Source organism: Oryzias latipes, chromosome 12 (genome assembly GCF_002234675.1).
Source record: "Oryzias latipes chromosome 12, ASM223467v1".
Classification (NCBI taxonomy): domain Eukaryota; kingdom Metazoa; phylum Chordata; class Actinopteri; order Beloniformes; family Adrianichthyidae; genus Oryzias; species Oryzias latipes.
In genome coordinates, this window is record NC_019870.2 from 16,829,433 (window position 1) to 16,845,851 (window position 16,419).

Genomic DNA, 16,419 nt, shown 5'->3' on the forward strand with positions numbered 1-16,419 from the left:
AGACCCTGAAGCACCCTCAGCGAAAGGACCTACACAGCCTGGCGTCTGGGCCACAAGGCAGGCACACTCAGCTTTACCAAACGGAAGCTATAGGGGCCACCGGGTGCTGGACACAGAGACGTGTGCTAAAGATGGCGCCCAAACCAGTCAGCCCGAAGATCACGATGCAACCACAACTCCACCCTTACCCCCTACACACGCACAACACTATCCTCTAACCCCCCCCACCAACCTACAACTTCCTCAAACCCTCCTCCCATATCCACCCTGGTGCCCTCCCCACCCTGCAGAAGGGAGGGAAAGCCCCAAGAGGCCCGGGGAGGTAGCCCCCAGGCCTGTCCCGTTCAATGCCCTCTCAAACTCTCACGTATTCTACTGGTTACCCCACGTCACCACACAGTAACCCCTGCCGGTCCACAAACCCCCCAGCACCGCACTGCCCCGGCCAACAGGAGGAGATGGAGGAAGGTTTCAGGTGTGATATGTGACAAAGGAGTGTCATCAAGAAGGAAAGCAGTCATGTTGTTGGTTTAGAGCAGGGGTCCCCAGACTTTTTCCAATGAGGGCCACATGACGTTCCCTTTCTCTGATCGGGGGCCGGGTCAGTTTGAAACAGAAAAAGTGTGACAATCACAGCGGTGCACAAATGTAAACATTTATTGTTTCCCAGAAAGCCAAATATTAAGTTTAATAGCTCACCGATGGACTGTAAGTTCATAAGCAGGAAGATGAACTGTGGGCCTGCATCTGGCTTGTGAGGAGTTGAATATCCGGTTCCATCGTAGTCACAGCAAGTCTCAAACACTGATGCAGATGTTCATCCGTCAATCTTGATCTTAGTGGACTTTTCAGGAGTTTCATCCGTGAAAAGGTTTGCTCACAGATATATGTGCTGCCAAAAAGTGTGAACATCTTCATTGCGTTTTTTTTATATTAGGGTACGTGTTATTTGGGAGAGCGGCATAGAAGTCAATGAGACTTTTGGGCTTGAATGCGTCTTTCAAAACATCACAGTTCTGTAAGTCAGCTAGCTCAAACTGACAAGAAGGCTGGGCTTCATCGATGTTGGCAAGAAAGGGGTTTTGGAAAAGATGGATTTCTTTTGCATGAACATGAAGTTGACTGAATCGCACACTGAACTCCGCCTTCAGCATTTCCAGTGCCTCCACACACTTTTCGGCTGGGAACGGGGCCGCTGGGTTCTCTGCAGAAAAGTTTGGGGTAGCAGGGAGATTGCCGAAGTTGTGCTTCTTCACTTGCCCCATAAGCAGCGCTAGTTTCACTTCAAATGCTTTTATGTGGTAATACATGTCACAAATGAGTTTTCCCTGGCCTTGTAGCTGCAAGTTTAGGCCGTTCAACATTTCTGTCACATCTGTCAAAAATGCGAGGTGCCATTTCCATTCTGGTTCGATAAGCTCTGGGACCGTTTTGCCTTTGGAACACAGAAATGCGTTAATTTCAGGTAGCAGCTCGTAGAAACGCCTCAAAACTCTGCCGCGGCTTAACTATCGGACCTCTGTGTGGTACAGCACATCTCCGTGGGCAGACCCCAATTCAGACAGGAATTGTTGGAACTGCCTGTGTTTAAGTCCATTTGCTCTGATGAAATTTATGCATGATACGACAACCTGCATGACAGAATCCCACTTCAGCACTTTGCAGCGCAGTGCCTGCTGGTGAATTAGGCAGTGGACTGGTAGCGGAGCGCTGAGACCGCGTTTCTCCATCTCCGCGTTCATGCGTCCTATTAGACCCCGAGATGCGCCCACCATACTCGGAGCTCCATCGGTGGTGATGCTGGCCAGCTTTGCCCAGTCCAGATCCAACTCTTCCATGGTTTGGCATACATTGTTGAAAATATCCTCCCCCGTGGTACTGCCTTTCAGACTTTTTAGGGCTGCCAGCTCCTCACAAAACTCAAAGTTTGCGCTAACGCCACGAATAAAAATAAGCAGCTGCGCCGTGTCCTGCACGTCCGTGCTCTCATCCAGCGCTAATGAAAAAAACTCAAATTCTTTGGTCTTCTGCTGCAGCTGGGCATAGACATTACTCCCGATTTCTTCAACGCGTCTGGTGATCGTGCTCGCCGACAGACACAACGCATTAAATACATCTCTCTTCTCGGGACACATCTCCTCCGCGACGACATTCAAACATTTCTTCACAAACTCTCCCTCGGTGAAAGCTTTACCGCAGCTCGCTATATTTTAGCTTTGAGAGTTTCTCTGCTCGTATTTGGCCTTGCAAGTTATCGTATTTGTCTTTGTGACGGGATTCAAAATGTCGGCGCATATTGTATTCTTTGAATACCGCCACCGTCTCTTGGCAGATGAGACAAACAGCCTTTTCTTTGTGTTGAATAAAAAAATACTTGTTTGTCCACCGCGGGCTAAATACCCTGCATTCAGAATCAATTTTCCTCTTACCTAACCTTTTTGCCATTTTTCCGTTGTGTGGGGGTTGGGAGGGTAGTGTTCGCTGTAAATAGAAGGTTTCGCGCGTCTTGCCTATCCCATAATGTGTTACTCCTATTCCAAAACATCTCGTTCACTGTAACTGAGATGCATTCAGGGGCAATAGGATAAATGTAAATCAGAACATTACAATCAGGCGGCCAGGCTAAAAAAGATATTAATCGGAAAAAAAGGCTGCTTTTGACCCGCCCCCTCTATTGGTCAGGGAGCCGTTCAGGGGGCCGGGTCAAATGAGTCGGGGGGCCGGATCCGGCCCCAGGGCCGGGGTCTGGGGACCCCTGGTTTAGAGACTGAGTAAGAGTCATGAGGCAGAGTTGAAGATGTTGAATTTCTCTTTGGGATTGATGAGGATGGATATGATCAGGAACGAATCCATCACAGGAACAGTTCATGGTAAATGTTCTGGAGATAAGTTCAGAGAAACGGATGAAGATGGTGTTGGTTTTTTGAAGCACTATAGTTGGTATTTACAACTGTGTTTATCTTAACGCAGCAAAAAACGCCTTTTACATGCTTTTCTGTGTCTCGTTACGCGGCACGCGCTGCTGTGACGTCACCCTAAAAGCTACCTTGTTTTCTCTGATTGTCAAACCCTGACAATTACGTTCACAATGCCATAACACCACAACGTTGAGATACAACAAGTCACTGAAATATGATCGGATGAATGCAGGCTCATTAAAACAACTTTTAACGTGACCCACTTTGCTTCTCACTGTTTTGCCTACAACCTATAAGAAATGAACAATTGTAGCGTCCCTTCTTAGACGTCGTCTTGCCAGTAACTGCCCTGCAGCATGCCTCCACCGGATCAAAAAAGCAAGCATGTGTTGGGCCTGATGTTGATACAGGCGTTTTAAATTGCTCAGTAAAATATAGTTTGAATGAAATACCAAGGAGGGACTGTAAAGCACAGGACTTCCATCATTTCTGTCTCTAGTTGCTTTGCCCGCCCTTAAAACTCTTGACCAATGAGTGAAGTGATTTTTATTTATGGTTTTGTTTACAAGCTTTGGTTTGAATCAGAAAAGGCTACTTGAGCTTGATCCAGACCAAATTAAGCCGACTTCGTCTGAATACACCCTTATTTTTAAGAACTCGTGTGCTTTTGTCCAAACTAAAAAAACAAACAAAAGGATTCATGAAATAAACATTATTTTCTCTTTATATTTCAACATTTTATTCCTGACAAAAACTGTAGTTCCAATACAAATTATAATCGTATTATAATGTAACTTCCGGCTGCACGGAATCGGAGCTCAGACGTTTTTTTGTTTCTCTGGACATTTTAAACACGTAGGTTGCTACACTAACATAAATAAATACAGAACCCTGTTTTATGATTGCTTTGCTGCTCTTCTGGATTTTACTCAGAAACAGGCTAGATTGGTTGAAGACTGTAGAATCCCGATCGAACAGAACCGATACAGAGTCCAAAGTCTGTGTCTGTTTCTAGGCACTGTCAATGGGAGACAGAGACACGATTGGACAGAATCTAGACCAATCAGCAGGCTGTTTGATGGCAAATATGTCATGCTAAACTGAAACTTATGATTAAAAAAAAACAGTTTTTAAATGCAAATATTTAATATTTTCATCTGCTAATTGTACAAGTTTTGTTTGCATAAATATCACTTCATAAGGAATTGTAGGTTTCAAGAGTAATGAGCAGCTATAGATAAGGAAAATGTAAAATATTGTTATTTTTCACATATGATTAGTCATAGATTGGACAAAAGGTTCCAGAAAATGCATGGAGAACACGTTGACCTCAGACTGGCCTCCACTTCAGCACGGGTCAGTTGTATGTATTGTGAGTATGTTGGATGTTTTCAAGCTCCCTATCAATAAGTTACGGTAACCTGAAAATAAATCTTAGTTTGCTTTCCATGTCGGCCTATAATAATGTAGTAAATAATGCATGCATGATCAGTTTTAGAGGGGTCAGCTGCTGGTGGACTGTGAGCTTAATAGTCTTTTCTAGCAAAATTTGATTATTAATGTACTGCTAAATGAATGTACTACTAAGTAATATACTTAGTTACTGCCCCTTGAAGAAAATACACTCTTAAAAATTATGAGCATCTTTGTCTGACTACCAATTATATTGTTGATGACTGATATGATTTAATTGTGTAAAGAGTTAATTTGGTTGCATAAGAAGTTTCATTATTAAGTTAACTTAGTTTGATGAAGGGACAGAATTAAAGGCTGGAGTCTGGTGAAATCTCGGAGCATCTATGTCTGATGCTTTCTGAACTACATGACTTTGACACGCTTTCCAATGAATCCTTGAATTCAAATCTTTAGGTTACACCATGCTGTCAGAAAACAATGTTAAGGCAAGGAGAGTGTAGACATTTAGCATTTTCGGATGAAAGAGTAAACTTAACTTCTTTTAGTAGCCACTTGCTCGTGAGATTTAGTTTTGTTTCATGTTTTGATCCAAATGTTACCTTTTGTTATTGCTCCACTTTTCAAGCATTCAGTCCCAGCGTTTTATTTCAATTTGAATGTAAGCTTCCATTGCTTTAAGTTGTGTTGTTTTTCCTCCTCTAGGTTGAAGTTCATTTAAATTAGGGGTCTGCGACTTGTGGCTGTTTTAACCCTCCGCTTTGGTTAAAGAAAAATAAAAAATAATAAAATGTAGTTTTATAAAGTAACTGTAAAATGAAATACGATAGAGGTCATTAAATGGCTCCAAATTTAAGTTTCGTTTGTTAGATTGATGCATTTTTGGTTGACATGCACCTGAAATGGTAAAATATTATTTATTATTAATATTGTAGACTTTGCACTTTCTACTGCATTTGCTGCATTTTGATGATGAAAGGTAGTCATGTGAACCTCTGCCAAAACTGTTACATGTTTCAAATATTTAATTGTCTTTTTGTTATGCAAAAAATATTAGAACATTTATATTTATCACAATGGTAACAATAATAAATATAAAAATCAGTGTTTTATTTACTAGAGGGTAAAGTAGGCTTTGGCAGTGTTGAAGGTTGCAGACCCCTGATCTAAACTAAAATTATTTAGGCTAAGATTTTGTTTCCTTAATTCTGAGATAGTTGTGGTCAGAAATTGGGAACTGAATATTTTATGGTTATTCCTTTTGCTTTTGGAAACATTTGTCTCAGCAGAATTATTTTTTTTTATTTGTTTGATCTTGAATTTATCTCTGAAGTGGCAAAAATGGATGTAGGGCATTTCTAACAGGTTTCAGAATTCTACTAAGCCTTACACTTAATTTTGATTCAGTGACAGATCCATGGCTCCACAATAAGATTACCGCATGTTTTCCAACTACTACAGGCTTCTTTGTCTGTTTACGCCATTAAGCTTTTTACTTTCTGAAATTGGGCAAACCAAGGGGACAAATGTATAACATACAAAATAAAACCATGAAGAAAATAATAAAAAAAAGATTCTGCCCCTAAGTCGGATCCTGAAAGTGACAGGAGAGTTTAAGATCCCTTTGACCAAGGCTTGTCAAAGCTGCATTTGGCAAATTGATGTGGCTTTTATGTTAGTTTTACCTCCATAACAATCCTTTCATCCATAAGATACACACAAAATCAAAACTTATTGTTTATACATACATGCATACATACATACATACCTACATGCATTTATGGGAATTGTTTTATGATAGTTTGATTACATAAAAAAACCAAAACATTTCTGAATTCACATCAGACATGATTTGTTATGCAAGTAAAATATGATGATGATTACAACGGTGCATATAAATGACCTTAATAGTGTCTGTTATTTTGGAAAAGACTCTCTATTGTGATTAAGGACACATTTATTAGTTTATTTGATCCGTGTTATTCTGTTTCCATGGTCTAAATGCGTTGAACTATTTGACAAAAAAGCATTTCGTTGTCCTACGCTTTTCTTAAAAATAATATATGATTTTTATCTATTCTGAAAAATCATTTTCTTTTTCTTTTCTCTAAACAAAGCAAGTATTCGTAAACTTTAAAAAGATCTTTTTGGCGGTAGCTCCGGCTAGGACCTCGAAGTAAAGTGTTAGTAATCCAATTATAGGAAAAGAAAAGAAAAGAAAAGAAATGTAAATCAATTTTGTCTTGAAGATAGAGTGTCAGAAGGACACAAGAAGGTTAACATACATTGTGGTCAAATATAAAGCTTTAAACAAAGCAAACAAAGTGTTTTGTGAACATTAAAGGGGTTTCAAGGGGTTATTTATTTGCATCGCATGTGCAGCAAAGCAGAATGTGTAAGTGATGCTACAGCTTATTAACATCAATGATGCTAATGCACTCACCAGCATTTATTTTGTTGTTGGTTGTAATCATGAAGGGATGAGCTAGTTCATTCAATGGTTTATAAACTTGCTGTATTTTCAACCTCTAATCAAGTTTAGTATAAACGTATTACTTTCAGGATGACCAGTACTAGGCAAAGCCCCCTCTTTATTATAATTAATATATCTCTCATTGGTTTAAACTAAAATATATCCTTATCTTAATATGCAATTTTCTAAAGGCAACTTTTGTTGTCATATAAAACAGAAAGAAGCTGAAACATTCTTGAGTGAAATGAAAGGCTTTAAGAAAAGTCTGTGTTGTCAAGTACGGCATGCTAAAGGCTTTTTCTACTGTTTGTGAGCACAAAGGCTTTCCCAGCTTTTTGACAGCTGCTGAGACGTTGTCTCTACTTCTGTGATGGACTGGCTCATCCTCTGTTTTCTTTCCTTTTGTCAAATTTCCTGTAGAAGGAAATGATGCAGCCCAAAATGTGGTGGACTTTCATTTCCACATGAGTAGCAGAGAGCTTTTTCTGTGTTTTACAGCCCTCTAGCTTTTTGCCCTTTAAAACATAATTAATTGGACCTTTAAATGCATTTTAATGTTTTATCCTGCCAAATAAAATAAAGAAACAGCAGGTTTGCCTTTGATGCTAGAACTCTTGTGTATCAATTTAATTAGATTAAAACCATTAAATGAATTAGTAACCAACTCAATGAAGAAGGTGGTAAGAAGTTATAAATCTGACAGAACAATTCTCTAAAACTGACCAAATATCTGCTGTAAACTTTGATGGAGACTTTATGGTTAAAAATTACATTAACAAAGATTTATTAATAAATGTTCGTTCAGATTTTTAAAACGTTCATAGTTTTACTAACGGCTTTTGTTTGCACAGTGTGTAAAGTTCGGCCTCGTGCTGGGATCAGGGTCAGCTCGCTTCCTGTTTGCAGGCTTCTTTCTTAATCTCTGCTAATTTGATCCAACTGCTTCTGTGGCTTAATCACATTGTTTTTATTGCTCCAAACCATTTTGCTCTATAAAATAAGTAAGGTAAAGCAGAGTTCATCCTCAATGTGAGCAGGGGGATAGTATGTATAATATCTGTTAAGAAAACAACCTGATCTAAGAAAATAGTTTAATTAAATGTGTGTTGACACAATATTTGAATATCTTTTTATTTAAATCTTTCCTTTTGGAGAAACTGTTACTCTAAACATTTTATTTGTTACAAAAATGTTATTTAGCAACAAGCAGCAATTTCCGTAAATTCATGGGAAATACTGCAGTATACGGTGGTCATGAGAAAGTTGTTTATTCACTTTTGAGCATGCTTTATCCACCTTCTAACTAGTTCACTATAAAGACAAATTGTTTGGATTCTAGGTTGTTGCTCGATGGGTAAAAACATCTTTTATTTGGAAAGATAAGGGCTTTTCTTGTATTCTGCCTTTAGCATGTGTGTCATTTTAGCTCTCTACTTTACCTTCTGAACTTAAGTCATATTTCTCTGCATTCATGTGTTTGGTGTCACAGTGATGATCTATGACGTAGCAATGCCAGCAGCGAGGGGAGATGTTTAGATCACATTGTTATCATCTTTATTTTTGGTAGCAGTGTGTCAACACTTGTGCCTTTATAAAGTGGTCAGATTATAAATAGCCAGTTTATTCTAGTGGTAAGTAGTTCAACCCAAACCTTAGGTGTTGCCTCATCTCCACCAATTATCCCAGAGGACACAGAGCAGTCAAGCAGGTAACAAGTGCTAAAATCCTGACTCGCCCAGAGAAACATGACTCGTCAGTCCTCAGAAAAGGTTTCAATGACTGCTCACTGGTAGTGTGGTTTACATCACTCCATCTGATACTTGGCCTTGAATCTGGTTATGGGAAACCTGCATGCAGCTGAAATGTAAAGTAAAACACATTTCGTGTGTTTCCAACTACAGAGAATGTGCTTAATTTTAGGTTTTGTGGTCTTTTGGAACTGCCCAGTCATAGAATCTTCAAAGCTGCTAAGTTGTTGACTTGATGCAATCACTGCAGAGTTCTAAACAGAGCTGGGTATCACCAATAATCTTCAGAATCGGAAATTATTGGCTGGTAAATCGAAGATTTACCAGAGCCTGGATTGATTTGATTCGATTTTGAATTTACACGGTCTACACATTTATTTATATATCCATAGAAATACAATAATAATCTAAGTATGTTTGAAGATATTCATATAAATCTGATATAGTTCACATATTGTCAAATGTATTAATGAAATAATAAATCAGTCAGATTGTTCACACCATACAGTGTTACATGATTTCTCAAACGGGGAGGCTCCAACAGAAGCATGCAGATCATTATGTTCTGCCTCTCCTAGAGGGCGCTTTTGTTTAGCCAATAGGTGGATTTCACGGAATAGCATTACACTTTATTCCTGAAGATTTGAGCAACAGCGGTGCTTTAGACCACAAATAGTTACTTTAAAAAAAAACTCTTTCCTTAAAAGAGTTTGGAAAATTCATGCCTGTGAGTAAATATAGCTGTTTATTTAGGCTGCATTTACACTGCAGGTCTTGATGCTCAAATCAGATTTTCTGACTATATTCGATTTTTTTGATGACCCGCTTACATCATATCCGATTTTTACATTACATTACACTATACAATGCTGAAACTACCAAACGTAGACGTTCTGACCCTGACATGCTAGGAGCAGTGCGGCCAGGCTTGTAGCCTTGTGTTAGCGGTAGGGGAGATGGCTTTGTGACGCTTGTGCACTCCTGATGATTGTACACAGTGTTACCTTTCAGCCTCAGGCTTCAGACCGTAGTCGTAAACCGCTATTATTTCCGGTCCGGTCCCGGTTGGGACGCAAACGGTAACTAATCACGTGGGACACTGTTGCTCTGGAACAGGCTAGTGGTCGTTTATTCCTTTGCTCGGATCAAACTGTTAGTACAGCACAACGTCTGCAAACACTTCCTCATTCAAGACTCAGAGAGAGCACATACGGTAGGACAGCCTCTCTTTTCCTCTCCCGCACATCCCCTCTCGTTCACCTGCGTCATTTATGAGCGCCCAAGGCAACGCCTCCTTCCATTGTTGCGTTGCCTCCATGACAACCGCTGTCAAACAAAAGAAACGCAACAAAAAAGGGGGGGAACAAGCTAAGCTGCTAACAACAGCTTCTCAGGACTACATAGCAGCATTTCAGCCTTCCGTCGAAATTTCCCCCGGGACTAGTAGCTTTGTCTTCCGACCGGCAGCCGGATCGCCGAAGGCGGAAGTGCTGCTACGCAGATCTGAGAAACTGAATGAATTTGTTTTTCCAGTGGTGTCCAGACAAAACAAAGGCTGATGTAATTCCCATGTGACATGTTTACATCGAAGATGCTCATTGCGGAATTGCCCGCACAGAGTTTTAAGTTCCCCCACGGCCAATGTTTTTAGCATGTCAGCCTAATGATAATCCTTGTTCGCGGTCCTGCAGCCAAGAAAAAACCACTGACCGCACGGATTAAAAAAATTATGGGCGAGCAGACCCTTAATAATGATCAAACAGCAAAATCAGCGCACAAAGCACCTATAATGTCATGTGATCTCAGTTGGTGGTGTCCACCTGAGTTGACATCACTGATTTTCTGGGGAATATCCGATTTGTCTGCTTACATGGCACACGCAAATGCACGTATCTGATTCGTATCCGATTTATTTCCACATATGAATGAGGCCTGAATCCGATCTGAGAAAATGTGTTTTTTTTCCTGCTTACACGTTCACCGGTCATATCCGATCTGTGCCACATGAGAGGAAAAAGTGGGTCACTTGAACCATGCAGTGTAAATGGGGCCTTAGTCAGCAATGTATGTTGAGGTCGAGCGTTAGCCTTAGCCGTCCGATGGGAATTTCTATTATGCATTGGAACGTTTTCTTTTTAAAATGTATTTGATTTATTGACACTAGAGGTGGACTGACGATCTGTTTACTTTTGTGGAGTCTACAACTGTTCTGTTTTGATCCTCAGCCTTCAGTCTGCTTCATCGTTATTCATCATTGAATACAAATTTTAAAAAGTGCTATTTTTCCATACGACAACAGAGGGCGCTAATCGAATAATGAGAGATTATTACAACAGAACAGTCTATAAACAGCATCAAGCTAGCGAGCATTGGCTTTTGCTGCTATTGTGTGTTAAGTCACCGGAAAAGGAAAATCATAAAAGACCGATCTCTACTTTTATGGATCGATTACTGATTAATTAAGCTTAGGTCACTTCAAATCGATTTATCAATTTGATCAACCCAGCCCTGTTCTAAATGTTCTTGAATATGTAGTAATATGTAGGAATTTTACCTTTTTATGCCAACAGTTCATGTCTTTCATCTTCACGTTCTGTTGTTTAGATCCAGACGTTTGAAGTTGAGGCTCCTTGTAAAAGGGTGGAGGACCTGACCAATGGTGCCGTCATGGCCCAAGTTCTTCAGAAAATGTGAGCTTTTGCCCCATTTCTGTTTTGGATGCTATCACATTTTGTGTCTTTTAATCATAATCTTTCATCTCCTTGAATTTTCCAGAGATGGGGGGTATTTTAGCGATGCTTGGATTAGCAGAATCAAACCAGAGGTCGGGGACAACTGGAGATTAAAGGTAACAATCTCATTTTCTTTCAAGAAGATATTTGATGTTTTCTGTAACAACAATGTTTAGTATTATTGATTGTCCTTTTTTAACTTTAGGTCAGCAATCTTAAAAAAATCTTAACAGGCATTCTAGACTATTACCAGGAGGTAAGAAGAACCCATTCTTTTTTTTTTTTGTTACATGAAACTCTTCTTAAGGTCAGCTAGTTTTTAAGGAGTCAAGCTTCTGTTGTAGGTCCTGGGGCAGCAGATTAATGACTTCACACTGCCAGATGTGAATCTGATTGGAGAACACTCCGATGCAGCAGAACTTGGGAGAATGTTACAACTTATCTTAGGATGTGCTGTTAACTGTGAGCAGAAACAAGGTACATACACTGTGTGAGTGCGACTGATTTTGCTTCACATTGTCAACTGGCTGGAGTTTCCTAAAATCCCCTTTGTCCTTTATTCCCTAGAATACATTCAAACCATCATGGTAATGGAGGAATCAGTGCAGCATGTTGTCATGACAGCCATCCAGGAGGTAGACTGCCATTTAGCTTAAATATAGATCTTAAGGTTTTTTGCATCTGATCTTTTTTAGTATTATTAAAAAAAAAAAAAACTTTGCTAAATTTAATATTCTTTCTTTTTGTAGCTCATGAGTAAAGAGACTCCGGTCACCACAGGAAATGACTCTTACTTGGATCTAGACAGACAGGTTTGAGCATATTTTAAAAGAAATCTAAAAGCTGAAACTAAATGTTGCCTCTTTCATTTGTTTGCCATTAAAGCAGCTACACATTTAGAGAAATAATTGTAAAAACAAAATGTGTTTCAATCTGTTTATCTGTTTTAATCTTAGCTGAAAAAGACGGTCGAGGAGCTGAACGATGTTTTGGCAACCAAAGAAGAGATCGCCCAGAGGTGTCGAGAGCTCGACATGCAGGTTAGTTTTACGAGGTGATAATCTTCAAAAAGTCAGAGCCTTGTGACTAAAAACAAAACAAAACCCAGTGTGTTGATTTTCCTTTTCATATCTCATCCATCCAAAACAGCATTCTAAGAAAACCAGTAATTAGGAGATAAATGTTTTGTTTTTCTACCCCCAAAAAACATGTTATTTCCAGTCTTCATAATATACTTTGTCATATTTTGTTACTAAGCAACATCCTACAAAATACAATTAATGTACACAATCAAAAGAAAGAGATAATGAGACATCAAAGTTGATGGTATTGCTGTTTTTAGCAGATTCACATTCGACTGAGTGTTTCAGTCTAAATCTTTTGTCATTTTATTCTACAGTAGAAGAAAAGCTGTATGCCTGTCATGTATAGTTGTAGCCTTTTAGCACAGCTAAAAGAGTTAATGTGGACTTAAAGTTTTTTTTAAATATTGGATTTTTTTTTGGTTAAAGAAATTATTTGAATAAGAAATGATTTCTGTGTATAACTAAATGGAAAGCTATAAACATTTTATGTTGTGGATATATTAACATTTTCTATTTATCTTCATACATGTTAACCACATGAGCAATGAGGCGTCTCTTTTATTTCCTTTATTTCCTTATTATTTATTTACAATCACAGTATTTATAATATGTTAGGTTGTTTTACTAACCAGGTTCTGCTTCATTCTTTTCTTGACAGTTAAATCTTTTGATGATTTAGAAGAAAAAAAAACATAAAAAACTGCACATTTTACTGGGACAGTCTAGGGTGGAATAAGACACTGTTTTCAATAGATTATCTACAGTCAGGACCAGAAATATTTGGACAGAGACACATTCTTTCTGATTTAGCTTCAGTACATTACCACAGTGAATTTTAAATAAAACAACTCAGATGCCATTGAAGTGCAGACTTTCAGCTTTTATTCCATGGGTTGAACAAAACGATTGCATAAAAATGGGAAAAACTAAAGCATTTTTTAAACATTTCATTTCATGGGCTGGTAAGTAATTGGACAAATGAAATAACTGAAAACCAAATGGTCATTACTAATATTTGGTTGAAAAGCCTTTGTTGGCAATGACAGCCTAAAGTCTTGAACTCATGGACATCACCAGATGCTGGGTTTTCTCCTTCTGAATGCTCTGCCAGGCCTTTACTGCAGCGGCTTTCAGTCGATGTTTGTTTGTGGGCCTTTCTGTCTGAAGTTTAGTCTTCAACAAGTGAAATGCATGCTCAACTGGGTAAGGATCAGGTGACTGACTTGGCCATTCAAGAATATTCCACTTCTTTGCTTTAATAAACTCCTGAGTTGCTTTGGCTTTATGTTTTGGGTCGTTGTCCATCTGTATTATGAAACGCCGCCCAATCAGTTTGGCTGCATTCACCTGGATCTGCGCAGACAGTATGTCTCTAAACACCTCAGAATTCATTGGGCTGCTTCTGTCCTGTGTCATGTCATCAATGAACACTAGTGTCCCAGTGCCACTAGCAGCCATGCACGCCCAGACCATCACACTGCCTCCACAGTGTTTTACTGATGATGTAGTGTGCTTTGGATCATGAGCTTCACCACGCCTTCTCCATACTTTTCTCCTACCATCATTCTGGTAGAGGTTGATTTTGGTTTCATCTGTCCAAAGAATGTTTTTCCAGAACTGTGCTGGCTTTTTTAGAGGCTTTTTAGCAAAGTCCAATCTAGCCTTCCTATTCTTGAGGCTTCTGAGTGGCTAACATCTTGCAGTGTACCCTCTGGATCTACTTTCATGCAGTCTCCTTTTTATGGTAGACTTGGATATTGATACGCCTACCTCCTGGAGAGTGTTGTTCACTTGGTTGGCTGTTGTGAACGGGTTCCTCTTCACCATGGAAATGATTCTGCGATCATCCACCACTGTTGTCTTCCGTGGACGTCCAGGTCTTTTTGCGTTGCTGAGTTCAACAGTGCTTTCTTTCTTTCTCAGGATGTACCACACTGTTGATTTTGCCACTCCTAATACTGTATCAATTTCTGGCACGTTTTTTTTCCTGTTTTCTCAGCTTAATGATGGCTCATTTCACCTGCATGGAGAGCTGTCTGTTCATAGCTAAATCTTCAAAATGCAAGCACGAGTTCTCTCATCAACTCCAGGCCTTATATCTGCTTCACTCATACTGACATAACAAGGGAATTGGCCACACCTGCCCATGCAATAGCATGGAAGTCAATTGTCCAATTACTTACCAGCCCCTGAAATGAAGGGATTGTGTTTAAAAAAAATGCTTTAGTTTTACACATTTTTATGCAATCTTTTTGTTCAACCCATGGAATAAAAGCTGAAAGTCTGCACTTTAATGGCATCTGAGTTGTTTTATTTAAAATTCACTGTGGTAATGTACAGAAACAAAATTAGAAAGAATGTGTCTCTGTCCATATATTAATGGTCCTGACTGTAAATTCAGACTAAAGAATAGTAAAGTGTCACTTGCTCTCTTTGTTAAACTTTCCTTTCCCTTCAACACTGTGTGCCTTGTTTTAAAGGCTCTCCTTGTCCAAGAAGAGCGTGATAGACTGAGGTTAGAGTATAATGAGCTAGAAGAAAGGGTAAATCCAACTTTCTTTTCTCTTTTCTTGCTTTCTCCATGGTGTGTGGCGTGTCAAGTAGTCCTGGGTTTTCATTTCAGCCCGCTTGCACCAGATTCTCCTTTCCCCAACTTTTGTCTGCATGTGTCCGTTGTACACGTTTGTGCACAAATCTTTGTGCGCACGTGTACACACGTCGCTGCTGGGCCACACCAGCCACTACTGCAGTTTGTCTTTGTCACTGGGTTTGTCACTAAAAGAGCCTCTGCTTTTCTAACCTTGGTGTGTTTCAACGCTTCCCTAAGACGATAATGAACGGGGGAAAAGGCTCCTCTGAAGAATTTGTTCTACTTCCAGTAAAGATATTAATCAGATTTATTTATTTTATATGTTTTCCATAGACCAATATTTTCTTTTATATACTTGAGTCACAAATCCGGGGTCAAAATCCAAGAAACTTGACGTTTTTTTCTTTTTTCCTTTTTTATAAAATAGAAAAGACTTGTCATCCATTTTAACCATTAAACATTTGATGATTTAAGCATAAAAAAAACAAGTTAAGCAGATCAAACACTGTTTTCTCCCTCAAAATATACATGCAAAATAGCAAAGGTTTTGGGAAGTAAAGCAAAATTTGAGTCAAAAATTGTAAAAAAGAATATGTTCCAAATTATTTTTTCAAATCTTGAAAAACTGTATTAGGATAATAAAAAGGCTTTAAATCTGTCTTTTTTTCAAATATTTAAACCTAAACTCTGACTTTTTTGTTTTTATTGAAACCTAAAATTTGACATTTTTTGTTATTTTTAAATCTAAACTCTGGCTTTTTTGTTTATTTAAACTTACATTTTGTTCTTGTCATATTTAAACCTAAAATGTGGCTTTTTTGTTATATTCAAACCTGAAATTCGTCTTTTTTGTTATGTTTATACCTAAATTCTGTTTTTTTGTTTTATTTATACCTTAATCTGACGTTTTATTTATTTTTATAGTCAAACCTAAAATGTGACTTTTTTTATATTTAAGCCTAAAATTATCTTTTAATTTCGAAGTAAAGTCCAAGATTTAAGACTTTGAGTCACACCTGAAGCTCTATTTATTTCCACATTTGCTTTATGCAGTAAAAATGTTAAGAACACATAAACAATTACTTAATTACCAATTAAAAAGTATTTTCCTTTGAATAGTATTTAAGAGAACAATTATGCCCTATTCCTACTCTCAGTATTTAAATGCTTTGCCAGCATTTTACTTGAAATGCTTTTTTGACCTACCGGTACTTTTTATTTTAGGTTTTTTTTACCTAAACACAAAGATTTCTGACAGAACCATCGGAGATCTGCTGGTTTCATCTCCAGTGTGTTGAAGATTCACTTCAATTTGTTAGTAAAAATGTAGCTACAAAAATGTTGCTATTAAACAAAAAATGATTAAACATTTTGAAAAGTTGTTATAATGTGGATTACAAAAATATTTTTTTTAATGTAATGGTCAGTACTACAACTTAGTCATAAATAAAAAAAACAGT

General features: G+C 38.4%; 1 protein-coding gene across 3 annotated transcripts in view; it reads left to right on the forward strand.

Annotated features, from left to right (window-relative positions):
- The window catches only part of hook3 (hook microtubule tethering protein 3), a 32,400-nt gene that overhangs the window by 3,499 nt on the left and 12,482 nt on the right, over positions 1-16,419 (forward strand). For 2 of the 3 annotated variants that reach the window (XM_011481914.3, XM_011481913.3), the window contains exons 2-9: positions 11,157-11,242; positions 11,328-11,400; positions 11,490-11,540; positions 11,629-11,761; positions 11,852-11,919; positions 12,034-12,096; positions 12,241-12,324; positions 14,850-14,912. In XM_011481914.3, coding sequence (XP_011480216.1) covers positions 11,157-11,242; positions 11,328-11,400; positions 11,490-11,540; positions 11,629-11,761; positions 11,852-11,919; positions 12,034-12,096; positions 12,241-12,324; positions 14,850-14,912 — 621 coding nt within the window. The remainder of the gene's footprint in view (positions 1-11,156; positions 11,243-11,327; positions 11,401-11,489; positions 11,541-11,628; positions 11,762-11,851; positions 11,920-12,033; positions 12,097-12,240; positions 12,325-14,849; positions 14,913-16,419) is intronic. The other variant, XM_004074853.4, reaches the window with a different exon arrangement.